Here is a 27,940-nt window from a genome sequence, read left to right as displayed (position 1 = left end):
GCAAAGTTTTCATACTTCTGCCGTTCTGCATGATGTATAATTCTTATATAGAGATAGTACCTTATCCTCGCGGTTGGATTCAGATGGTTGTGACGCATTACCAAAATGTTAAAAAGTTCAACATCTGATTACTACTGTCAACTTAAGATCCATATCCCCCAAAAGCAGCTTCTATCATTGTTGATGTCCAGAAAAACCAAAGCCTAACATCAACAATTTAAGCTCTTTGTTTAAAAAATGCTCATTTTGTTTAGATATAATAAATGACAATATAAATAAATCTGTTAGTACTTATGCAGTAGGCATTTGTTGTGACGAGGAGTGAAGAATCCTCAAGGTGTCTGACACCTTTGTATAGTCTCTTGGAGCTGTTGCTCTACAAGTGTAAAGTTCTGATTTTATCAATACAATTCCTATCGCTTAAAAAAAAAAAAAAAAAAAAAAGTGGACTGCTGCTGTCGCATTCTTTGCACTCATTTTCGACATTCAAAACTAGCTAGGGACTGTTTTGTCAACTAATACTTAATAGCATTACCTGACCACCCCAAAGAAAATTCCATTATCCTCTCTTAAATTTCCTCCCTCTAACAACTACATCCGTAGCTAGCGATTTCCATTGCAAAATAAATATGTTCTCTTCATGATATCTTCTCCTCCAAAATTAAATGAAATCCCACAGCCCTTTACAGTCGTTCCCCACTGTTCTCTGTTTTCTCGCCTGTATACTTCTTCAACTTCATCCCGTTTCAAGTAATCCGGCGGAATTTTATGAGACCTGTGGGAATGAATTCAGCTGCGGCAACATCACCGGAATAGGATATCCTTTCCGGGGATACGAAGATCCCGCATACTGTGGCCATCCCGGGCTAGAGCTAAGATGCGATCAGAGCAGTAATGTTACGAGACTCGAGATCAAGAACATGACATATTGGGTCTTGGATATCCAGCCAAACGCCCAGACTTTGAGGGTTGCTAGAGAAGACGTGATGGAGAATCACTGTCCTACTGATTTAGTAAACATGACTTTAGATTACACCCTGTTTGATTACTCCGCGAGTTATATAAACGTCACGTTTCTCTATGACTGCCTAGTCAATGTGCCCAATGTTCTTTTCTCATGTGGGAACAATAGTCTGTCTGCCTTGCCTGGAGACCTTGGTGCTGGACTGTGTAAGGCCAGCGTGGTATATCCGGCACTTCAAACGGGTGATAGAGGATCCTTTAATTTTACGGGCTTGGATCAAGTCCTCCGGCAAGGGTTCGACATCAGATGGAAAGTGGATACTGGTATATGCAATGAGTGCACCAGGTCCGGTGGAAGGTGTGGGTACGGCGGTGGCACAAATCAAAATGAAACTACTTGTTTCTGCCCAAATCAGCCCTATGTCGAATCTGTTGCTTGCTCGTCAAATTCATCACCTTCTAGAGGTACTACGCTAGTAGTAGTGGTTTTTGCTCTTTAACTGCTTTGGTCCTTCCTAATCCTGATTGCCCTGATCATATCTTCATTTGCTGTGATCAAGAGAATACCCATTTTCTCCTGATTTGCATGGTTTTTTTTAGGTGATCGTCTGCCCTCATGGTTTACCAACAAATTTTCTTCAAAAAGATCAGCAAGTAACAACCCAAACGGGTTCGTATTGCTATTAAAAGTACTCTTAACTACATCAAGTAACAACCCAAAATATTTCACTTCTTTTTTAAAAAAATCTCACCTTGTTAATTAAATTCAAATGATTCTATTATAAAACATTCTTTCTCAAATTAACATCAATGATTGGATATGAGATACAAATATGGGGAAAAAAAGAGTCACAAATATGATAAAATATCTCTCATACATATGTCATGGATATATGAGATTTTCAGCAAAAAAAATTTTTTTGCTAATCATTTAGGATCATTTCATACATGAACTGAATTTAATTTAAATTATATAATAGATTATATGTGCATGTGATTTTCGTTTAGTGGTTGGATCTCATTTTATGAACAATCTTCCCATAAAAAAGTCTGGATTATACTAATTTTGTCATTATTATTGTTATATTAATTGTTATACTATTTCTCTCATTTTGTTAGGTATATATTAATACAAGTTTAACTCTTATTAATTCTTGTGTCTTAGACAATAAATTTATTTTAACTTTATCATCTTATTATATTATTAAATTATAAAAATTATATAGACAAGTGATATTCTATATATAACTAGGAAGATTTATTGCTACTGTTATCCAAAATTTCAAACTTTTTAAAAATTATAATATGACAAATCAGCTCGACTTGATCAACTCAAGGTGAGTTTTGACACGAGTTGCTCGCGATCAGCTCGCGAGCGATTTGACTCCTATTCAACCCTACTCTCAACGCCGTGTTCAGTCTTGCGTTTGTCCGGACAAAAAGCTCTAGTAATCCTAAGACATACGAGTAAAATCTAAAAAGGCTTCTTTCTTCTTCTAGTAGCCTAGTAGGAGAACCGTTTGAAAGTTTCGTCCAATCTGCCCTCGAGTTTAGAATGTGGCCCCTGTTTAGCACAGGAGTTTTTTGCCATATTTTTAATAGATCCACATTAAAGATGTTAAAATGGTTGATTTGACTGAATTTGGATGAGTCATAATTGAGTAATGAATGATTTTTATTTTTACCATGACTTTGATCTTTCAAGAAAAAAGTCAAAAAAAAAGAAAAAAGAAAAAAAAAGACACGGTTTTTTGTGTCTTTGTAGCTGTTACTATTCTAATTGCTGAAGTAGTTGTTGTCATTGATACTGTCCAAGGACTGGAAAGCCTTGACTTACCAAAACTTGCTGCCCTTGACCGTAACCCAAGTGCAAAAAGACCACCATTTGTAACTACAGGTTCTTGGATTAGTTTAGACCAAGTCAAGCCACTTTTTCATTCCAACAAAAGCTTCTATTCATCTCAAAAATTTATCCAAACAGACAGCCTCATCTTATGTCAAGCTTAAATGACTTTAATGAAATATCTAGTGAAATTCTCCTCTTTGTGCTGATCTACTCCCAGCAAATGAACAGGGAAGAACATTTCCTACTTGCAAACTTTTCCTACTCTTCTTTTCTCTCCGTATAACAATGCATTTCAAGGATCGCTTTCCAAACCTTTTGTTCTTTCTGATAATCACCAGCTTTACTTTAATTGACATCCCAAAATCTTTCAGCCAGGATCAACAATTTGTAACCTGCAGCAAGTCGTTTCGGTGTGGAAATATTGACTTTACTTATCCATTCTGGGTTGGGGGTTGTGTTTATCCAGGTTTCAATCTAAGCTGCGAAGGAAATATCTCTCGGTTTACAGTTAGCCCCGTTGCATACTGAATCCTCTCCTCTGTAGATGCCTCAGCTCATACTCTTACTGTTGCCAGAGACGATCTGTGGGCTAATAATTGTCCTCAATATCTCTCGGTTTACAGTTAGCCGCGTTGCATACTGAATCCTCTCCTCTGTAGATGCCTCAGCTCATACTCTTGCTGTTGCCAGAGACGATCTGTGGGCTAATAATTGTCCTCAATATCTCCATAACACCACCTGGAATTTCAACATCTTCAGTTACCCCAACAATGTCGATAAAATCACTCTGTTCTATAAATGCACCTTTCCTTGCCAACATCCCTGATCCCTCAACAGCCAAATCAGTTTCCTTGCACCATCAATAATACCACACCAACTGCCAGTTTTTTCCTGACAAGTAGAGGAGCCAAAACTAACATAAGCCAGCTGCCGTTTTTGAATACATGTACTGATACCGTCAGGGTTCCTATTAATCAGGTTGCAGTTTCGATTCTATTCAATACTGCGGGTTTAAGAGCTACGCTTACTGCTGTCTTTCCTTTGCAATATAAAGCAAATAATACATTCTGCAGAAATTGCGCTAACTCAGGTGGCCAGTGCGGGTATAACACTTGTTCCAACTCATTTGCCTGCTATTGCAGAGATCACTAATTCGATTTGCTGCGTAACAGCACCAGCAACCAAAATAGAAATGGTATGCACTCGTCATCCAAATCTTTAGTGTCAACTAGCTTGTGCAGTGGTCCAAGTCTAATGCTTGAAGTTGACATATCACAACTGAAACTAGCACTAAGATGTTTGTTAGACAAATTGTCAAGGAAAAGATCGAGTACCTCAGAACTGTGGGAATGGATTGAACATAGAGTATCCCTTTTGGATTCCAGGCAGGCAAGAGTCATATTGTGGCTCACCAACGTTCGATATCACCTGCAAGGACAAGAACCCGTCTTAAAGATCTCTGATGATGATTATATCATCAGGGATATATTTTAAATGAATAATTCCCTTTTGCTATCTCAAGCTGAGTTGTATGGTGTTGGTAATAGATGTCCAACACCTCAATATAATTTCAGCATTGAGGGAACTCCATTCAGCCACGGCCCTAACACTGGGGACCTTTTCTTCTTCTACAATTGCACCGGGTGTATCAAGAAGAGATATATACTGTGGATTGTGCCAGTAATGTTACTCATCATGCTTTTGCTACTTTTCATACCGAACACCTGGATCATTGGAAGTATTCGGAACAGTCATGTCAGGCTCCAGTTAGTGCACCTATAACTACTGCTCGCCTGGAAATGTTGTTAAGCATGGATTATACCGATGTATTCAAGAAAGGTTTTATTCTGCAGTGGGATGGAGACAGTTGCTCCAAATGCAGGAGAAGTGAAGGGCAGTGAGGTTCTTATTACAATGAATTTGTGTATTACACTATTGACCATATACACCAAAAAATCTGTGATGATGCCAAGCAGAGCAGAGTTTCGCGTTCAATAGAAAATCTTTTGCACATTCCTTGCAAGTATGATTGCTGATACATGTGTACTGCATGGTCAATACTGACATCACTAATCAAATTATTTCTTTGGATTGATTTCAATTGTTGGACCTGTTAAGCATGTCGCTGAAAATCAACCCTTTTTTTGCTATACCAAAAGTTATGGACTTAATTTGTAGCCCTGACCCCCTAACGTGTCGGTGCTAGTCCAAATGACTTATTTCCAATGTGCCAGCTAGTTGAGTAACTTTCCTGGCAATTCTCTTAGGTTCAATCCTCTTACATAGTTTTACTCCTGTACATTTGTCGGGAAGGACAAAATAGAACTATCATACTATACCATTGAAAGTACGTTACCAGCGAAATTAACCTGACAAGCTGGAATTATTTTGTAATGTGAACTGCCAATTATGGAAGGGGAGAAAGTGGAAAGTAGTGAAAAACTATTTCTTCATCTGATTCATACTTCTGTTGATAGGTGGTTATTCTGCAGGAAAGAATCGTTCACAAAGGCTGAGAAATGTAATAGGTATGATACTATTCTCCATAATTTAGTTCCATTAACGCTGATTATGATTAAGTGATTCTGTTTTCATGTGATGGTATTTCTTTTATACGAAAATAATATTACAGGAATTTCAGCAGCAGGAGTACTACTGGCAACAACAATAATCATCTCTGTAGTAATTCACCGCATCGTAAACAAGAAACCAGCTTATAGGTCTATCTTACTATTATTTAACAAGACATCAAAAGAAAATCTGATCCTTGAAGCCGCCATCAAGCAATATGGATCCCTTGCCCCAAGAAGATACAGCTATTCCGATATCAAGAGAATGACAAACTCCTTTAAAGATAAACTCGGCGAAGGTGGATATGGGAAAGTTTACAAAGGAAATCTTTTTGCCGGCCGTCCTGTTGCAGTAAAGATTCTCAATACATCCAAGGGAAGTGGAGAGGAATTCATCAATGAGGTCGCAAGCATTAGCAGAACATCCCATGCTTTGAAGGTCAGAAAAGGGCTCTCATCTATGAATTCATGCCTAATGGATCTTTGGAGAGATATATACATGGTGAAACAACGTCAGAGACTGATGTTCACCTGGGATGGGCAAAACTTTATCAAATTGCACTGGGGATTGCTCGAGGACTTGAATACCTGCATAGAGGGTGCACCATGCGAATATTGCACTTTGATATAAAACCTCACAACATACTTCTTGATGACGACTTTTGTCCTAAAATTTCTGATTTTGGTTTGGCAAAGCTGTGCTCTAGGAAAGAAAGTGTCGTGTCAATGCTAGAAGCAAGGGGAACGGCTGGTTATATTGCCCCAGAAGTATTCTGTAGAAGCTTTGGAGCTGTTTCGCCCAAGTCTGATGTCTATAGCTATGGAATGATGCTTATGGGAATGGTTGGAGGAAGAAAGAACGTCAGTGTTAAAGCAAGTCATACAAGTGAAATATACTTTCCTCACTGGGCATATCAGCATATGATACTTGAAAAGGACTTCAAATTGCATGGTGTAATGACTCCTGAAGAAGATGAAATTGCAAGAAAGATGGTCCTAGTGGGTGTATGGTGCATACAGGCTTATCCATCACAAAGACCAGCAGTAAGCAAGGTGATAGAAATGCTGCAAGGTAGCTTGGAGGCCTTGGAAATCCCTCCAAAACCCTTCTTTGGCTCTCCTTCAAGATCACCAGAAGCTTCTTCCATTACAATAGTTGAGTCATGATGCAACAGCATTCAAAGCTCTTCTTTCCATTCTCTAATTTCCGCTCTGAATTTCAGCTTGTTGCATATATTTTACTCGTCTACAAGAAATTGGCTTATATATGAAATTCCCATCATTCTGGTAAAGACCAAAACAAAAGGCATGGATATGCATTCTAATTAATTCTTACATATCTATCTCCATTTGAACTATGTGATACTTCTATCATTTTTCTGTCAATTAAAATTTGCGAGGCATCTTTATTCATATCACTCGGTATGAACACTATGAAATTTGTAGCGCATATAAAGAAGGAACGAGGAAGAAGTTCAAACAAAGAAGGCAGGACTCTTCTATTTGCAGTACCTAACTAAATTTTATAACGGCAAAACTAGACAACCGAAATTGACCTGCTGCCTTGCCGCATCATCTGATGAAGCTCCATTTTTCTGCTAATTAATCAGAATCATGACCCCCCCCCCCCCCAAAAAAAAAAGACTAACAAACTCGCTTCAGGTAGGTTGGTTAGAATTAGAAAGAGTCTCATAGGTTCTGCTGCGCATTAGGTTAGGGTAGAGCTCAAATTCTGCTTAGTGCATATAAAGGAGAACTTTTGAATCCCTGGGGTTAAAAAAATATAAAGGGCCGAGTAGTACACTTCTATAGTCAAGAGATAGATTTCTTCCCCTTTAGGCTTTAACCCCTCAATTGGGCTCTCCCAAATTTTTGAATAGTGTTGACTTAGTGTAAAAATAAATAAATGAACCCCTAGTTTTGAACTGCACCTCACCGTTGACCACAGGATATAGCAATGGTTTCGAAATCTACCCTAATGTTTACGATTGGAAGTGTATTGAAGCCTCTAATTGAGTTCAAGCTTGCTTAGTTTTAGTTCTGATTTCAACAAAATTGTTTGAGTTCAAACTAGTTCCAAACAAATATTAACAAACATGAATATAACTCATCTATTACATGGTAAGACAAACATGAATATAACTCGTATATTATAAAGTAAGATAGAGTTCACCTCATGTGAGAATTTTAAGGCAATCTTACTTGGTATGCTTGACCATCTTCAATATTCAATATCTATTTCAAAAAATAGTTTTTGAGGTAGGTTTTCACTTTAGTTAAGTACCAACTTTAGTCAATTCTACTACATACAAAGAAAATAAAATGTACAAACTGCATGTGCATAAATTGGCATAACATCTGATTTTATTGTTGGTTCAAGGCAAGTACAACACATAATTTTGCAAGCTTAAGAGTTACATCACCATCATTAGCATTTTCTAAAACTCTGCACATAATTGTAAATCTTGATGATGCTATCAAAGCTTTGTTGTTAGAGTTTGAGGAAATAGTCTTCCAGAACATCACGTCCCATACCTCCACCAAGTAATTTATAATTGCAATTAACATCTTTAATTTAGTAGTAATCATGCCAAGGACATCAAGTGTAACAAGTTAATACCTAACAATAATTGTGACAAAATTTAAAATAGATTTGGTGCATCAAGTCAAGAAAAAAAAATGGTAGTAAAGTACCTGAATAGTTTTGCCAACACTGATAGAGGTTGCCTCAGCAAGAACCAAGTCACGAATCTTTGCACTATTGAGATGGCTAATGCTGAGTTGAATTCCAGCAATCCTGCGTCTCCCAGGCTCGCCAGTCCCTCGCCTATCAATGCTGACACCCTCCATGCAATACCTAAAACGGCTGTAGAAGAAATTCGAACTTTTTTTCATCGCTGCAGCATATTTTTCAGCAGTATAAATTCTCAAATTTATGTTTTTTAAACGGGTTCTTACAATCCAAACAGTCAACTGCCCAGCATATTTTTTCTATTGTTTTTAGAGATAAAAAATCATGCAGAAATATGAAGTAAATGACTCTTTAGAATGATGAATCTCGAAACAGGCATAGTCAGGGTGAAAATTTAAGGCAGAGCTACAACTCTTCAACACTATTTTTTCTGCTTTTTGGCTTTGTTTTTCCCTTTGTCCGCAAAGCAGCAAGTGCTAATGTTCAACTTTGCTCACTTGAAACTAGCTACAAAAAAATATGTTAATGATCTAAACCAGACTGTGAACTTTTAATGCTAATTCAAGAGGCATAAATTCATTTCCTTTTTTTTTTTTTACTTCTATCAATTTATAAACTTGTTTTGGCTCTTTTAAATCAATTTCCCCTTTTTAGAATGCATTGATTAATCAAATTAGCAAGTACAATTTTGTCAGTCATTGCAACTTCTACAAAAGAATGACCAAACCAGCCGTAAACCTTTCTTTGCAAACTGAGCTTTTACCTCCACTACCATCAATTTTCAAAGACATCGTCAGGGTAATTTCGCTCTCCATTTCTGACTGCTGAAAATAGGCAACACAAGGCTCTCCGAAAAGCCTATTGCTCCTCTTCTAAACTTGTCTTGAATGCCAGCAATTACCATATCCCTCATAGTTCTCTCTCTCAAATTCTTCACAACAAGGTTCTTACCACCCATCTGTAAAATGACATCATCACTCCCCAGCAGTCATATAGATCCCCATGCATATACATTTTCAGGTGTAGTAACAATAAATTTGGTCCAAAATTCTCCAACACCGTACTCCATCATCATCCAAACATCCATACGGTGACTAGATTGTACCACAACCATTCCTAGACATCCGCCAAGAGCTACAAGCTCGCTGCCACACTTATGAGAAGTATGATCAGTATCAGGCCATGGCAGTTGCTTAAATTTCTTGCAGCTCGTATCCAAAGCAATTAGAACACACTTTTTATCAACTTAAGGATTATCAACTTAAGGATAAGCAAGCCAGTGTATGGAACCGTTCAGAAACACCCCAAAATGCGAACTAGAAACATAAGGAAAACAACCAATCCTCTTCCACATTCCAATCCCCCAACTAAAACATCAACAAAGGCAGGATAACTCTCTGTTTCGACAACTCGCCAATCGTAAGACAGCGTAACGATTTTGTAGTCATCATTAGAACTACCATAACCGAAACCATATCTAGTTATGGTTTCTGCAGCATCCCTAACCAATGAACTATGTCGAAATTTCACAAGCTCCCTGATAGTGGGGTTCATCAAATACACAGATGAGGGGTTTAATCCTTCAAAAGCTTACACAAAGACCAACCCATTGCAAGAACCGACACTTTGAGCGAACCAATTGATTCTCCAAAAGGGCGAGCTTTTCTGAAAATCCGTTGTTGTTACTGCTGCCACTGGTGGTGGCGAAAGTTACGAGTGATAAATAGGAAGAGGGAGGGTGTACGGGAAATAGAGATGGAGGTGGGAAACGAGGTGGGCTTTGATGAAAAGTGGGTCAGAAAGTAGAGAGCGCCATAGCTTCCAAACGCACCTGCATTTGCCGACCGATTTTGCCGGGAGTCGTGAGAGAACTGGGATGATGAGTTCTTGGGGAGAATTTGAGGCTAAGTCGGCCGTGGCGACCGGCATTTGGGTTTGATGGAATTATTGCAGAGAAATATGGATTGATCGTACTCTTAGTTAGCATAAATTCTGTAGACGGAAGTGGCAATGGTGTGACGGCGGTGGTGATGGTGGAGGTAGAAGTGTCAGTAGGCGGCAAGGGCGGCGGTGATGTTTTTCTTTTATCCCGTTTTTGGTTTTATGTCCTGTGAAAATGGCTATTGGCTCCACCTTCAAATAATCAAATGATTGAGTGCGTTTGGATTGGAAATTATTTGAGATATTTTTACTGTAATATTTTTTATGATGTGATGTATGTGAGATAAAAAAGTAATTGAGAAGATAAAATATTGTATTGAAAATTATAATGGTGATATAAATAAATATATTTGGACAAATAATTTGCTGTTCAAAGACTCCAAACAAACTTATATATGAACACCAGAGGTAATTGAGCTGTGCAAAGCACAACTTGAGCCCCTAGAAATTTAGTCCAACAAATAACATCAAATTATTTTTGTGAGGACCAACAAATTTCCTACATTTGTCTTCAAAAATGCCTTTTATTTGAAAATTAATATTTATTAAAGCTCTACTATCCAATTGTTCAACTATAAATGCAGATGAGCCTAGAAAATAGGGTTTTCCGCTTCGGTTTCAAGATTTGAGCAGAATTAGGGTTTTTGCGATTTTTTCCGCCGGATGAATTTTCGGTACTGGCCGAGGATCAATTTGATGAGTAAAAGTGACTTTTAAGTGAGAAATAAGATGTGACTAGTGGCAATGGTATAAGATTAGTGAATGAGAAGTAAAAACCCTAGTACGTGAGTTTTTAAGAAAAACGACGCGAACCGGCGGGTCCCGCGCATTACCGATTGAACGCACCGCTTGACCACCATTTTTCTTACCCAACAAGTTTGTTGACTTTTGTACATAATATCTTCTTATATTGTAGCAGCCTTGACCAAAAATTAGTGGCCAAGAAAGGCAAGAAAGAAAGAGAAAAAGAAAGGGTGGTGGTGGTGACACTTGTCACCACCTCATGGCTTCTTAACCAAGACCATTACTAACCATTTAACTCCAACACTTAGCAATTTCTTCTTCATTTCTGCTGGGCTGGCCGAAAACAACAAGGAGAGAAACTCCAAGGGAAAATCTTTCATTTCATCTCCAAATCCAATAAATAAGTGAGGAATCGAGCAAAGTAAACCGATTAAACTTGTTTTCTAGTGACTAGCTAGTGAGTTGTGGAGTGATTCTTGAGGGGGAGAGCTTGTGCTACTCTTGGTGACTTTTATTCAAGGTAAGAGAGTTTATCTCTCCAAGTTTTACTTCTAATCTTGTTATATTAAACCTAGTAACTTGATTTTATGGTGAGATTATGGATGATGAGCATGTTTTAGTAGTTTTTCCTAATTTATTTGATGCACTAGGGCTTATGGAAATTCTGCCCAAATGGTTGTATGATGTTTATATGATGCAATTGAGGTTTCATATGGTGTTGTGGTAGTGATTGGACCAAGAAATTAAGGAAAGATTCACTAGAAACTCAAAATTTCCAAAAATCTGGAAAATGGTCTTAACATTCTGTCCGAATTTTTATCTATATGTTAGAGGCTGTTTTGGCCTTAGGTCAAAGAATAAAAGTTGTAGAGAATGGCATTTTATAGGTGCCTACAAAATTTCAGCTCAATCGGAACAACGCAGAACGTGAAAAGTCCAAAATACCCCTACTGTTTTAAGAATTTCCCAGCAGTCCGTTTCTTCAGTTCAGTCCAGTTTATCACGATTTTTGACCAGGATCCATTCTGATTTAGCTCTGGACCAAAACATAAAAGTTGTAGTGTTCTGAAGTAGCTTTAAAATGCCTCAAAGAAAACCTGATTCGGACTTGTGTACACTGAGTTATGTCCATTACAGTGTTCTGCGTTTAAACAGCCGGTGAATTGGTTTCTGGTTTAGTAATCTGAGATTTTGACTAAGTTACATTAGGAAATGGACTAAGTGACCTTCATGAATGTTGTAGCTTTGTGTCTTAGCTTCGAAACGGCATAGGTTTCGCCTTAATCCGATAAGCGTAGCCTCGGACAAGTTATTTCCGCTTTTATACGTCAAATCTGTCTTGTGCCACATTGAATTTCTGCACTTGTACTTGATGCAATTCTTGTTGTTATGATATTGTGAGTCTAGGGAACGGCTCTTGGCTTGAATTGTTTTTATGTGTGATGTTGGGTTGTTGTTGAAGAAAAATAATGAAGCCTAAATGGCTGGAAATTAGGTAAACACAAAGGGCATGCTGCCCGAATTTTTACTCGAAGCCTGGAAAACTATCTTTGCGACTTGAGTGAAGGTTAAGTGATTATCACTTGAACTATCGAGGACCTTTGCCACTTGTTTATCGAGGGTTATACGTTAGGACTTGGCCGAACTTGTACCCTTAGGAAAACGATTTGAATCACTACGAAACTGTTTTACTTGCACTTTTGACTCAAGGGTCATCTTCAAGCAAAAATGTTATCAAATTTTTCAGTTTGAAGAGCGAGCAATTATTTCACGACTCTTCTCAAGTGAACTTCAATTTCTCGATTCTTATTGAACGAAACGCTTAAGTTTCGAACCTTAGTTGATTTTCAAAGTTCTCAAGTTAAGTTTTATCGCAGATTTGGACTCCCAACTCGGAGTACCACCCAGACACGAGCACTAGAAGCACTATTTTGGTGAGTGCTTCCAAATATCCAATTGTACTTGATATGTGTGCTTCTTACTTAACTTGCGTGATTACATGACAATGAATGAAAGGGCAAGGGTGTACTTTATCGCACTTGCCCTAATATGACCTGTTCTTGCTATTGATCATACTTGACTTGTTGTACATGTACTTGAATTATATCTTGCCTGAAATTCCAGAAACCCTGTGGCTAGTTAATCGAGTCGAGCCGGCAAGGGCCTGGTCGATTAGATAACAAACCCTGGGTCACTTGTAATGTCGAGTGGAGTGTTATCTCCTCGACTAACGGTATACTCGAGTATTACCACCCATGTTTTGTATGGCGTGCGGGCCCGGAATAGGGGGTTGATCGGTGGACGGAAATTGGCGTGTAGTGGAGTTTATTTGGACTTGATATTACTTGAAAGTTGACGGAGTGTCAACTACCACTTAACCAAGCTGGAATGGAGCTGAAAATGAGTACTGTATCCTTATATGTGAATATGAATCTGACTACTTGGCTAGCTGAAGTACTATTTCCCTGATTTGACTTGTTTGCTCGCTATTTCACTTTTATTTTGCTATAACTTGGTTGCTGACCAATTTGAGATTTGGGAACTTCACTGAGCTTTGGCTCACCCCGTTAGTTTGTTTTCCTTACAGGGGTACGAGTGACGCGAGGGACTTGTAAAAGACTAGTGTAGCCCTTTTGTTTTGACTTTTGACTTTTGGTCTTGTATTCGCGTTTTTCCTCGAACGGAACATGTTGTACTTGGATTGTATACGTTTTGAACTAGTTTGATGTATTAAGACCTTGTACCTCGATTCCTATCAATGTAAATTATAAGTTTGAATTGTGAATATTATTTATGGTTCCTGGATGTGTGTACATGACTCGATTGAGATAGTGAGTGAGTCCTGGCGAGAGCTGGGCAGGCGGTCCGCCGAACCCTTTGGTACGCCTTAGGGAGAGGTGGGGTCGTCACAATTTTGGCACATAATGAATGAATAAAAATATAGGAAAAAAATTGAGCATCAAAACAATTAAAATTGACAAATATTATTTAAACTCTCACTTTTGTTAATCACATTTTCACTATTATTTTTATCATATAGTTTTTATTTATTGTAGAAATATAATTAACAAAATATGGGGTATAAATAATATTTCATCTATGGGTTTATGGGGTATAAATAAATTTCATCTATGAAGTCAACCCCCCCTCCCTCCCACCAAATCTATTGTGATTTGAATAAAGAATTTTGAACCACTATTATGATGGTACTCAAAAAGGAGAGAGAATTAATACACTATAAGTGCATTGCTGTATTAATAATAGCATAGTTTTAGTTGTAACTAAACCAAAAGTAGTCATAATGCTTCTAGTACTTTAATAATGAGAAAAAGTTTAGAAAGCCACTAAGACATGGCACAATCTTTAACATCAATATAGTTTACTATAAACTTTCACATTTTTCTTTCTTTTGATAGAACAAACTAGTTCATCTATTTAAATCCCACTTAAAGGTGATAACATTATCCTGAAGCTCCAAAATATAAATAGCAAGGTTGGATAAAAATATGAATTGCTACGTTTCCAAATCTACATATACAAATTAGAATTGAACCATTTTTTTTATATTGCAAAAACATCTTCCTAATCAAAATTGAATTTTCTAACAATTTTTTGTCAAGTCACACTCTAGGCTGAAAGCCTCAATTATGACTGCCACCCCCAACTACAATCCTTGTATACCAATCCAATTGATACTATAGCACTTGAGTAATTAAAAAACAAACAAAAATTAACATTAGTTTAAATATATATGAAATCTTATTGGATCCTTCAATTAAATTGAATAGACCATAAATTAATTGCAAAAAAGGGGGGAAGAGGGGAAGAAAGAAATAGAAAAATAGAGGTAGAGAAATGCTTAGCTAAATTTATCTTGGTGGAATCAATCACATGATATACCTTATCTTCTGAGAAATACACAAAATTGTAGATGATTACAAAATGTAACCAAAAAACAAAGAAAGAAAGAAAAAAAGTGAAGTAAGAAATCAAATCCTGGGAGGAGAAAAGAAAAGAATGAATTTTTGTTTTATTCTTCATAGAAGATGATTTGTAGTATAAAATGAATTCTAATATTTTTGGCATATTTTAATATTTTACCTTTTATCCATGAAGAAATACCAAATAATAACGTCATCCTATAAATTTAATAAACAAATGCCAGTTGGCTATAACACATGACACTATGGGTGAATTTTGAGCTTTTATTTTTTCTTTCTCTTTGGATGTGCTGAATGTTTAAAGTTATTGTAGCAACTTTCATTGCTCAATGACCTAAATTGGACTGGATTTGGCATTCCTCTATAAGGTTGAATTATTTTTAATAGATTTTTCAATCTTTACACTTTGGACAGATATAATTCAATTAGAATTTACATTTATTACTATTTACGTTATCATTTGAAGTTATATTTGACAAATTAGCGTATGTCTTGGTCAGATGTAATCGAACTACAACATTATTATCATTATTATTATTATTATTATTATCTGAATTTATATTTATTTCAACGTGAATTATCATTTAAAATTATATTTGACAAAATAAGTTTCACTTGTTAAAAATTATACAATTACATTGATCTTTTCAAAATGTTATATTTTTCAATTTTTTGCTATTTTGTTAATGTAATGCAAAAGATTATTTAAAACTGATTCCATCTTATTATAAAGAAAAAGATTATTATCGCTACTTAATGCAATGCGCGTTTTTCTATTTCAATTTTATTTTAATTTGTTCATATTAAAATAATTGGTAACTTTTGACTTTAAGTTTATTCATATTTCTATTAGCATTTAAAGTTATACAAATGAATTGACATTGCCACTTAAGATATTATATATTTTTGTGATCAATTTTATTTTAATTCATTTATACGTTAATATTTGCATTTTATTACTATAAATTTTTCCTTTATTAATCAAAGGAACGCATTAACGTCTAAATAAAAAATATATATTTATTGTATTTCATTAAAATGCTCTTCTCTTTTTTTTTTGTTTTAATGGTAGCGGTTAGATTTGCATGTATTTTTGTCATTATTTTTTTGCCATCAGATTACTAGATTATTCAATAAAACTTATTTATTATAAGTTCTATCTAATTTGGAGAGAAAAATGCTTTTTCTTAGCCGTTGTGTTATTAGATTATTTAACAAGGCAGTTTACAGATTGTTTCATTCTCCTGTTTTTCCTCTTCTTTACTTGTAATAGGTCAAATAATGCAAGCATTCTTCACCTACTCCACCTTTTGACAATTACCTAAACAGATTAGACAATTACTTTTTTTTTCCCTTACAATTAAGTTGTCCTTCACAAGAATGTCAACCTTTATGAATTATCAATTGTACTTCATCTTTTCATAACCATTAGACTGAATACAAAGTACTACATTAGTTTAGCTTTCATACACAACCATTTTAGATGAAATTATTATCAATAAACAAACCTTCAATAGTATAGTACACACTACTACATACACTACCAACTATTATTCTATTTTATTTGCTTCTCGTCCCCACATAGCAGAAAGAAAACTTCCTTCAGTTTCTCGCTTTCTCATCATTTGGTAATACAATTTTTCTTAGCTTTTTCTTCACCATATCTATGCATTTATATCTTATTGTAGTAAGATATAGATTCTTTTACATATTTTATGTTTTGATTTTGCAGCATTGCCTTCAGTATTCAAGACTTTTGCTTTGTCGAGCACTTTACTTTAGGTTTGTCACATTACTCATAACTAGCCTATATAATGTTTGACAAAATGCTGGTTAAGTTTACTTGATATTTACAAGTTTCGTAAGTAAACTACTGGTAGCTACTTACTATTGAATTATATATATTGTGTGACTTGTGATTGTAAACTCTATCAATGAACTTTGAAACTGTTTAGTCTATTTAGACGTGTTTTTTTTTTTTTTTTTTTTTTTTGCTTTTGTGACCATTTTTAGATTGTTCATGTTGAAGATGCTTGCTTATTTCTTTGATGGATAGCTAAGCTAATTGAATGTTTGTTTCATTATCAGCTAAATTTTGACAATCAAAACAAAGAAAAAAACCAATTAGACAAGTTAATAAAATTCTTCACTGAACTGATAAAGGATGTAATGACAGATTTTTATGTCAATCAATACCAGCAAACTGTAACATGCAAGTCCAAGATCAGAATTTCAAAAGTTTAGTGTATAGATCATGCACTGTTGTCCCTCTTTTGTTGCCTTCATAACTGAATTAAAAACAATTGACAGGCAAAGTTCATATTATGTTTGGTGGTAATTTCAATTGGTTTATACAAGTTTAAATGACACTAAATATTTTAAAATATTTTAAAATGCTGCTAAATATTAATGTATTAATGAATTAAAATAAAATTCACAAGAAAATAATATAATATATTAAGTGGCAAAGTAAGTTCATGTTAAATGCCAATAATCCACTTTCTCTCCATTTTAGTAATATACATACTTTACGTATACAATTACACATGACACTCAATTCAAAAACATTTCTTCAAATTTTGCTACCTTTAAACACTTCAAGGTGGGCACCGGCTGTGCATAGCATAGCCAAGCCTTACTAGTGTAAACATGAAAAGAGAAAAATTGCATAGAAGATGAAAGGTCAATAGTTACAAATAAATTCCTTCGTAGAAAGAAAAGATAACTAAATATTTTGATTGATTTGTATCCACGAAAAATTTATAAAACAAAAAACAAAAAAGAAATAGATTATTCAAGTGAAGTGCATCCAGCTAAATATTTTATTGATTTATAACCAAGAAAAAGGTTATAAAATTTTTCGAAAACACCCCTAAATATATATAGCTAATCTATATGAAGCACAGTTTTAAAGCGTTTCAAATACTATGAGATAAACACGGAGAAATCAAATCAAAGTAAGTGTATTGTATCGTATTGACATGGGAAGAGGAAAAAGAGTTTTTCATTATAGTCTAATTCTACAGTTTCTACTATTACTAACATTACGGGATTTGATCCACGTGGCCAACTTTAAACTTGCCAACAAGACCAGTCAATAAACAAATGACATGTGGCTAACAAATAAAACTAACCAATCAATCATAACTTAGTTTATATTTCTACAAAAGTATGTAGAAGCACATGTCCAAACTATTATGCTTAAGTCTTAACCTTTTTTTTTTTTTTTTTAAAAAGCTCATTATATAGAGCACATGCTTTATTTCAGTATTAAATTGGACTTTTTTATAATAATTTCCACTTAATTTTTATAGTTTTAAAAATAATTAAAATTTTCCACTTAATACACAACAATTATGTAAAAATTACATAAAATAAATGAAAAATCACAAATTTTAAAAATCTAAAAAGTAAGTGTGAAGTATCCTAAAAACGTCAATTTAATATCTTCATTTGGCCAAAAGCAGATGCGTTTTAGTCTGGCAGTGAAATTCTCCCTCAAGTTCCCCGGTCACCTTTTTGGTCTACCCCTTCCCATCTCTACGTACAAGATAATTATTCTAAGAGCTGCATTTTTCCCCGTGATTAATTTGGACGTACAAGATAATTATTCTAAGAGTCTAATATTTATTCCAAGATGTTTCTTAGAAGGATGTTTACCCTAGTCAAGTCATAAAACTCCCAATTTTTCCCTAGTTTTTTAGAATTTTGAATTTTTTAAATTGTAAAAATCCTTTGGTGCCGTTTTAATTAGTTAGTTTTCAATAATTATATGAATTTTAAAAATCAAAAGTGGTTATACTAAAATAGTTCAGATTTTAGAATTCATCATGTTTGAAATCACTGGGATAAAAGGTTTATAAATATGAGGGTACATAGATTAAACATGAAGTGAAAAAGGAAGCGACAGTTTTTACTTAATTAACTTTACTACGTTGAAAGTTTCTTTTGGATCAAATAGAAATATACCATAATTTAAAACTAGCTTTAAAAAAGCCTACTTTGTATAAAAATGCCAAAATAATTATTCAAAATCATTTACTTGTTATTGTCAATGAATTACTTTTAAATTATTTTTGATATTACAAACTCCCCCTTTTTTTTTCAGCCTAAAATTGTGTCTGCATGGTGGTCCTTTTTTTTTTTTTTTTTTTTTTGGGTGGGTGAAACGGCAACGTGTATCTGCATGGCGGGCTATTTTCTACGCGTTGTCACTTCAAGTCCTGTCGTCCGGAGGGGAAATTTGTCAAATACTGAGACACGCCAAACCATAGGTAGGCCTCTCAATTCCATTTGAAATTTGACCAATTCAGCTACTCTTTTAATTGTGATGCCAATGCTTCCTTACACCAGTGACTAATGCCTTTCATCCCTTAGCTCTCTTCTGCTATTTTCTTTCTTTCCACAGTAATGGATCACAAAATGTTGTACAAGATTTATCATCATATTCAAATTTCAGCCATTCTCTTCACTATATTGGTGGATGGAATAGTATGCTTTTACACAAATTCAAGCGCTTGCGCACCTCAGGACTGTGGGAATGGATTGAACATAGAGTATCCCTTTTGGATTCCAGGCAGGCAAGAGTCATATTGTGGCTCACCAACTTTCAATATCACCTGCAGGGACAAGAACCCCATCTTAAAGATCTCTGATGATGATTATATCATCAGGGATATATTCTACACGAATAATTCCCTTTTGCTATCTCAAGCTGAGTTGTATGATGTTGGTAATAGATGTCCAACTCCTCAACATAATTTTAGCACCGGAGGAACTACATTCAGCTACGGCCCTCAAACTGTGGACCTTTTCTTCTTCTACAATTGCACTGAGCTGTATCAAGAAACATATGCTGTGGATTGTGCCAGTAATGTTAGCCATCATGCTTTTGCTGTTTTTCATACCGCACTCCTGGACGGCTGGAACCATTCGGAACAGTCATGTCAACCTCCAGTTAGTGCACCAGTAACTACCGATTCCCTCAAAAGATTGTTAAGCATGAATTATACCGATATATCGAAGAAAGGATTCGTTCTGCATTGCGGTTCTTATGACAATGAATTAGTGTGTTACGGTGATGACCATAAACACCTAAAAACCCGTGATGAAGGTAAGGAGAGCAGAGTTTTGCATTCAATAGAAAATCTTTTGCACATTCCTTACAAGTATGATTGCTGATACATGTGTACTGCATAGTCAATACTGACATCACTAATCAAATTATTTCTTTGGATGAGCCTGATTGATTTCAATTGTTGGGATCTGCTTGTCATGTCAACCTCCAGTTAGTGCACCAGTAACTACCGATTCCCTCAAAAGATTGTTAAGCATGAATTATACCGATATATCGAAGAAAGGATTCGTTCTGCATTGCGGTTCTTATGACAATGAATTAGTGTGTTACGGTGATGACCATAAACACCTAAAAACCCGTGATGAAGGTAAGGAGAGCAGAGTTTTGCATTCAATAGAAAATCTTTTGCACATTCCTTACAAGTATGATTGCTGATACATGTGTACTGCATAGTCAATACTGACATCACTAATCAAATTATTTCTTTGGATGAGCCTGATTGATTTCAATTGTTGGGATCTGCTTGTCATGTCAACCTCCAGTTAGTGCACCAGTAACTACCGATTCCCTCAAAAGATTGTTAAGCATGAATTATACCGATATATCGAAGAAAGGATTCGTTCTGCATTGCGGTTCTTATGACAATGAATTAGTGTGTTACGGTGATGACCATAAACACCTAAAAACCCGTGATGAAGGTAAGGAGAGCAGAGTTTTGCATTCAATAGAAAATCTTTTGCACATTCCTTACAAGTATGATTGCTGATACATGTGTACTGCATAGTCAATACTGACATCACTAATCAAATTATTTCTTTGGATGAGCCTGATTGATTTCAATTGTTGGGATCTGCTTAAAATCAATCCTTTTGTTGCTATACCAAAATTTGTGGACTTAATTTGTAGCCCTGACCCCCTAACGTGTCGGTGCTAGTCAAAATGACTTATTTCCAATATGCCAGCTTGTTGTGTAACATTCCTGGCAATTCTATTAGGTTCAATTGATTTTTTTTTATCTTAAGAAGAATTTCCGCTTTTGCATAATCAGATAGTTTTACTCCGGTACATTTGTCGGGAAGGACAAAATAGAACTATCATGCTATACCATCGAAAGTACGTTACCAGCGAAATTAACCTGACAAGCTGGAATTATTTTGTAATGTGAACTGCCAAATATGGAAGGGTAGAAAGTGCAAAGTAGTGAAAAACTATTTCCTCATCTGATTCATATTTCTGTTGATACGGTGGTTATTCTGCAGGAAAGAATCGTTCACAAAGACTGAGAAAAGTAATAGGTATGATAATATTCTCCATAATTTAGTTCTATTAATGATGATTATGATTAAGTGATTCTGTATTCAAGTGATGTTTTTCTTTTATGCGAAAATAATATTTCAGGAATTTCAGCAGCAGGAGTACTACTGACAACAATAATAATCATCTCTGTAGTAATTCACCGCATCATAAACAAGAAACCAGCTTATAGGTCCATCTTACTATTATTTAAGAAGACATCAAAAGAAAATCTGATCCTTGAAGCCGCCATCAAGCAATATGGATCCCTTGCCCCAAGAAGATACAGCTATTCCGATATCAAGAGAATGACAAACTCCTTTAAAGATAAACTCGGCCAAGGTGGATATGGGAAAGTTTACAAAGGAAATCTTTTTGCCGGCCGTCCTGTTGCAGTAAAGATTCTCAATACATCCAAAGGAAGTGGAGAGGAATTCATCAATGAGGTCGCAAGCATTAGCAGAACATCCCATGTTAACATTGTTGCTTTATTAGGATTCTGCTTTGAAGGTCAGAAAAGGGCTCTCATCTATGAATTCATGCCTAATGGATCTTTGGAGAGATATATACATGGTGAAACAACGTCAAAGACTGATGTTCACCTGGGATGGGAAAAACTTTATCAAATTGCATTGGGGATTGCTCGAGGACTTGAATACCTGCATAGAGGGTGCACCATGCGGATTTTGCACTTTGACATTAAACCTCACAATATACTTCTTGATGACGACTATTGTCCTAAAATTTCTGATTTTGGTTTGGCAAAGCTGTGCTCTAGGAAAGAGAGTGTCGTGTCAATGCTAGAAGCGAGGGGAACAGTTGGTTATATCGCCCCAGAGGTATTCTGTAGAAGCTTTGGAGCTGTTTCGCCCAAGTCTGATGTCTATAGCTATGGAATGATGCTTATGGAAATGGTTGGAGGAAGAAAGAACGTCAGTGTTAAAGCAAGTCATACAAGTGAAATATACTTTCCTCACTGGGCGTATCAGCATATCATACTTGAAAAGGACTTCAAATTGCACGGTGTAATGACTCCTGAAGAAGATGAAATTGCAAGAAAGATGATCCTAGTGGGTGTATGGTGCATACAGGCTGATCCATCACAAAGACCAGCAGTAAGCAAGGTGATAGAAATGCTGGAAGGTAGATTGGAGGCCTTGGAAATCCCTCCAAAACCCTTCTTTGGTTCTCCTTCAAGATCACCAGAGGCATCTTCCATTACAATAGTTGAGTCGTGATGCAACAGCATTCAAAGCTCTTCTTTCCATTCTCTAATTTCTGCTCTGAATTTCAGCTTGTTGCATATATTTTACTCGTCCCTGAGAATTTGGCTTATTTATGAAATTCCCATCATTCTGGTGAAGACCAAAACAAGACATAGATATGCATTCTAATTAATTCTTACATATCTATATCCATTTGAACTATGTGATACTTCTATCATTTTTCTGTCAATTAAAATTTATGAGGCATCTTTATTCATATCACTCGGTATGAACTCTATGAAATTTGTAGTGCATATAAAGAAGGAACGAGGAAGAAGTTCAAACAAAGAAGGCAGGACTCTTCTATTTGCAGTACCTAACTAAATTTTATAACGGCAAAACTAGACAACCGAAATTGACCTGTTGCCTTGCTGCATCATGATGCTCCATTTTTCTGCTAATTAATCAGAATCATGACTACAAAAAAAAAAAATTAACAAACTCGCTTCAGGTAGGTTGGTTAGAATTAGAAAGAGTCTCATAGTTTCTGCTTCATAGAATTCAAATTCTGCCTAGTGCATATAAAGGAGAACTTTTCAATCCCTTGGGTCAAAAAATATAAAGGGCCGAGTAGTACACTTCTATAGTCAAGAGATAGATTTCTTCCCTTTCGGGTTTGACCCCTCAATTGGGCTCCCACAAATTTTTGAATAGTGTTGACTTAGTGTAAAAATAAATAAATGAACCCCTAGTTTTGAACTGCACAGGATATAGCAATGGTTTCGAAATCTACCCTAATGTTTACGATTGGAAGTGTATTGAAGCCTCTAATTGAGTTCGAGCTTGTTTAGTTTTAGCTTTGATTTCAACAAAATTGTTTGAGTTCAAACTAGTTCCAAACAAATATTAACAAACATGAATATAACTCATATATTACATGGTAAGACAAACATGAATATAACTCGTATATTATAAAGATAGAGTTCACCTCATGTGAGAATTTTAAGGCAATCTTACTTGATATGCTTGACCATCTTCAATATTCAATATCTATTTCAAAAAATAGTTTTTGAGGTAGGTTTTCACTTTAGTTAAGTACCAACTTTAGTCAATTCTACTACATACAAAGAAAATAAAATGTACAAACTGCATGTGCATAAATTGGCATAACATCTGATTTTATTGTTGGTTCAAGGCAAGTACAACACATAATTTTGCAAGCTTAAGAGTTACATCACCATCATTAGCATTTTCTAAAACTCTGCACATAATTGTAAATCTTGATGATGCTATCAAAGCTTTGTTGTTAGAGTTTGAGGAAATAGTCTTCCAGAACATCACGTCCCATACCTCCACCAAGTAATTTATAATTGCAATTAACATCTTTAATTTAGTAGTAATCATGCCAAGGACATCAAGTGTAACAAGTTAATACCTAACAATAATTGTGACAAAATTTAAAATAGATTTGGTGCATCAAGTCAAGAAAAAAAAATGGTAGTAAAGTACCTGAATAGTTTTGCCAACACTGATAGAGGTTGCCTCAGCAAGAACCAAGTCACGAATCTTTGCACTATTGAGATGGCTAATGCTGAGTTGAATTCCAGCAATCCTGCGTCTCCCAGGCTCGCCAGTCCCTCGCCTATCAATGCTGACACCCTCCATGCAATACCTAAAACGGCTGTAGAAGAAATTCGAACTTTTTTTCATCGCTGCAGCATATTTTTCAGCAGTATAAATTCTCAAATTTATGTTTTTTAAACGGGTTCTTACAATCCAAACAGTCAACTGCCCAGCATATTTTTTCTATTGTTTTTAGAGATAAAAAATCATGCAGAAATATGAAGTAAATGACTCTTTAGAATGATGAATCTCGAAACAGGCATAGTCAGGGTGAAAATTTAAGGCAGAGCTACAACTCTTCAACACTATTTTTTCTGCTTTTTGGCTTTGTTTTTCCCTTTGTCCGCAAAGCAGCAAGTGCTAATGTTCAACTTTGCTCACTTGAAACTAGCTACAAAAAAATATGTTAATGATCTAAACCAGACTGTGAACTTTTAATGCTAATTCAAGAGGCATAAATTCATTTCCTTTTTTTTTTTTTACTTCTATCAATTTATAAACTTGTTTTGGCTCTTTTAAATCAATTTCCCCTTTTTAGAATGCATTGATTAATCAAATTAGCAAGTACAATTTTGTCAGTCATTGCAACTTCTACAAAAGAATGACCAAACCAGCCGTTAACCTTTCTTTGCAAAGAAAACTGAGCTTTTACCTCCACTAGCATCAATTTTCAAAGACATCGTCAGGGTAATTTCGCTCTCCATTTCTGACTGCTGAAAATAGGCAACACAAGGCTCTCGGAAAAGCCTATTGCTCCTCTTCTAAACTTGTCTTGAATGCCAGCAATTACCATATCCCTCATAGTTCTCTCTCTCAAATTCTGCACAACAAGGTTCTTACCACCCATCAGCAAAATGGCATCATCACTCCCCAGCAGTCACATAGATCCCCATGCATATACATTTCAGGTGTAGTAACAATAAATTTGGTCCAAAATTCTCCAACACCTTACTCCATCATCATCCAAACATCCATACGGTGACTAGATTGTACCACAACCATTCCTAGACATCCACCAAGAGCCACAAGCTCGCGGCCACACTTATGAGAAGAATGATCAGTATCAGGCCATGACAGTTGCTTAAATTTCTTGCAGCTAGTATCCAAAGCAATTATAACACACTCCTTATCAACTTTAGAATAAGCAAGCCAGTGTATGAAACCGTTTAGAAACACCCCAAAATGCGAACTAGGAACATAAGGAAAACAACCAATCCTCCTCCACATTCCAATCCCCAACTAAAAACATCAACAAAGGCAGGATAACTCTCTGTTTCGACAACACGCCAATCGTAAGACAGCGTAAAGATTTTGTAGTCATCATTAGAACTATCATAACCAAAACCATATGTGGTTATGGTTTCTCCAGCATCCCTAACCAATGGGCTATGTCAAAATTTCACAAGCTCCCTGATAGTGGGGTTCATCAAATACACAGATGGGGGGTTTAATCCTTCAAAAGCTTGCACAAAGACCAACCCGTTGCAAGAACCGACACTTTGAGCGAAGCAATTGATTCTCCAAAAGGGCGAGCTTTTCTGAAAATCCGTTGTTGTTACTGCTGCAACTGGTGGTGGCGAAAGTTACGAGTGATAAATAGGAAGAGGGAGGGTGTACGGGAAATAGAGATGGAGGTGGGAAGCGAGGTGGGTTTTGATGAAAAGTGGGTCGGAAAGTAGAGAGCGCCATAGCTTCGAAACGCACCTGCATTTGCCGACCGATTTTGCCGGGAGTCGTAAGAGAACTTGGATGATGAGTTCTTGGGGAGAATTTGAGGCTAAGTCGGCCGTGGCAACCGGCATTTGAGTTTGATGGAATTTTTGCAGAGAAATATGGATTGATCGTACGCTTAGTTAGCATGAATTCTGTAGATGGAGGTGGTAATGGTGTGACGCGGTTGTAATGGTACAGAACCAGTTCAAGGCAATGGTGACAGATTTATTGCAGAAATCAGTGAACTAGTGCTTAACAGAAATGGAATGGGATTGGAAAATGAAGTGATTTGGTAATTCAACTTCTTAATATGAATTTGGTGATTGAATACAGAACAGGAATAATGGAATCAGAGATAGAAGGGGAAAAGAAATTGCAGAGAATAAACGTGAGAGGAGAAGAGGGAGATTGGCGGAGCCAATCTTTCTTTACAAGTAATTGAAAAATGACAAAAAACTTCCCTATCACTGAGATTTCCTCTGCTTTTATGGTTTTCCCGGCTAACTAACTTCTAAACTAGCCAATGAGCTGAGGACGTGTGGATTCTAGAATAATCTGCCCCACTTGTTCATAACAGAAGCATAATTCTGTTTTGAGCCAGTGAAAGCGTGTTACCCAAATCACGCCTTCTCTTTTCTTGGGGTTGATCAATCACGCCTTCCTCGTGCCATAGACCCCGCCTTCACCTTTCTTCAAACTAGACTAGAAGAACTTCCTGCAAATCCTCTGCACTCCATGACAGTATCCTCTCCTTTAAAAAATCTTGCCCTCAAGATTGAAATTGAGGGAACTGTTTCTCAATTTCTTCTGCAAATTCCCATGTTGCCTCTGCAGAATCTGTTCCCCATCAGTGAATCAGCCATTGCACTGTAGCAGCATTCCCTTGCTTGACTATTCTCTTGTCCAGCACTGCTACGGGTTCCACCCTTAAGTGCCCCTTTCCATCAACTTCTGGTAACTGCAGAATAGGTGTAGTCTGCTCTCCAATCTTTTTCTTCAGTAGTGAGACATGGAAAACAGGATGTATTTTGGATCCTGTTGGCAGCTTCAACATGTATGCAACCTCCCCAACCTTCTTTATCACCTCAAAGGGTCCATAGTAACGTGCTGACAGCTTGGTGTTGCTTCTCACAGCTACAGAATTCTGCCTGTAAGGCTGCAGTCTCAAGTACACCCAATCTCCAATTTCAAACTTCCTTTTACTCCTCCTTTTATCCGCATATCTTTTCATCCTTTCCTGAGCCTGTGTTAAGTTCTGTTTTAATGCAATGTCAACCTTATGCCTTTTCCTTAAATAGTCTCCAACTATAGCCACCTTAGCCTGAGTGTAAGGCCCCAATGCCATCTGTGGGGGTGCCTGCCCGTATAGGGCTTCAAAGGGTGTCATTTGAATAGATGTGTGGTAACTGGTGTTATACTACCATTCTGCCATGGTCAATCAGTGATTCCACTTCTTTGGTTCCAAATGTGAGAAACATCCGAGGTACATTTCCAGTACCTGATTCACTCTTTCCGTCTGGCCATCAGATTGTGGGTGGTAAGCTGTGCTGAGGTCCAGTGTAGCTCCTAGTAATGTAAACATCTCACTCCAAAATAGATTGGTGAAAATCCTGTCCCTGTCTGACAACATGCTTTGGGGAATTCCATGTAACTTGACTACCCCATCCAAGAATATTCTAGCAATTTTTGGGGCATCAAAAAGGTGTGATATGCTCAGGAAATGAGCATACTTGGTATACCTATCTACTGCTACCATAATGGTATCTCTCCTCTCTGAGTTAGACAGCCCCTCAATGAAATCCATAGTGACATGGCTCCAGGGAGACTGTGGACCTGGCAGAGGCTACAATAGCCCTGGATATGACACATGCTCATCCTTACATTTCCTGCAGACATCACACTCCAAAATAACTGTCTTAATGTCCTTGTACATGCCTGGCCAGTAGAACAGCTGCTTGGCCCTCATGAAGCTAGCTTGTATGCCAGAATGCCCCCCTAACTGTGAGTCATGTAGAGTGCTGATCAGTTTCCTCCTTATCTCTCCTCCAGACCCTGCAGCTACCCTCTCTTTGAACTTCAGAACACCATTTTGGTAACTAAGGTTGGAAGATTGATATGGTTTTAGTAATACCTCTCTGATGCTGTTTTGTGCCCAATCATCTCCTTGGTAGCTGCTAATCACTTCTTTGATCCATTCTGGCACTATGGTAGCTATTACAGTACACTCCAAACCTTGATCACCTCTCCTAGACAAGGCATCTGCTACCACATTCTCTTTACCCTTCCTGTAGTGAATCTCATAGCTCAATCCCATGAGTTTAGTTAGCCATTT

The 27,940-nt window shown here is 36.4% G+C and overlaps 2 protein-coding genes, 1 long non-coding RNA gene and 1 pseudogene across 3 annotated transcripts; 3 read left to right on the top strand and 1 right to left on the bottom strand.

Annotated features, from left to right (window-relative positions):
- Positions 1–536: 536 nt before the first annotated feature.
- On the top strand, positions 537–6,546 carry LOC113738691 (LEAF RUST 10 DISEASE-RESISTANCE LOCUS RECEPTOR-LIKE PROTEIN KINASE-like 2.4; annotated as a pseudogene).
- LOC113738964 (F-box/kelch-repeat protein At3g23880) lies at positions 5,359–10,234 on the bottom strand. Its single transcript, XM_072044811.1, has 6 exons — positions 9,786–10,234; positions 9,708–9,736; positions 9,370–9,660; positions 8,835–9,316; positions 8,074–8,245; positions 5,359–6,625 (listed from the first exon to the last, which is right to left on the bottom strand). Exons 1-4 carry the CDS (start codon positions 9,998–10,000, stop codon positions 9,060–9,062), a joined length of 792 nt encoding a protein of 263 aa, XP_071900912.1. The 5' UTR covers positions 10,001–10,234; the 3' UTR covers positions 5,359–6,625; positions 8,074–8,245; positions 8,835–9,059.
- An 892-nt stretch (positions 10,235–11,126) lies between these two features.
- Positions 11,127–13,541, top strand: LOC140004920 (uncharacterized). The gene is made up of 3 exons (XR_011812737.1): positions 11,127–11,276; positions 12,634–12,690; positions 13,344–13,541. It is a non-coding gene; the product is annotated as an uncharacterized lncRNA (long non-coding RNA).
- Positions 13,542–19,107: 5,566 nt separating this feature from the next.
- LOC113740744 (LEAF RUST 10 DISEASE-RESISTANCE LOCUS RECEPTOR-LIKE PROTEIN KINASE-like 2.5) lies at positions 19,108–22,305 on the top strand. The gene is made up of 4 exons (XM_072044810.1): positions 19,108–19,810; positions 19,986–20,141; positions 20,317–20,472; positions 21,122–22,305. The coding sequence occupies exons 1-4, from the start codon at positions 19,108–19,110 to the stop codon at positions 22,303–22,305; spliced, it is 2,199 nt and encodes a 732-aa protein (XP_071900911.1).
- Positions 22,306–27,940: the final 5,635 nt, after the last annotated feature.

The sequence above is a fragment of the Coffea arabica genome, chromosome 4c (assembly GCF_036785885.1).
Source record: "Coffea arabica cultivar ET-39 chromosome 4c, Coffea Arabica ET-39 HiFi, whole genome shotgun sequence".
Taxonomy (NCBI): domain Eukaryota; kingdom Viridiplantae; phylum Streptophyta; class Magnoliopsida; order Gentianales; family Rubiaceae; genus Coffea; species Coffea arabica.
The sequence above is the reverse complement of the archived record's forward strand: the minus strand, read 5'-3'. Positions and strand labels throughout refer to the sequence as shown.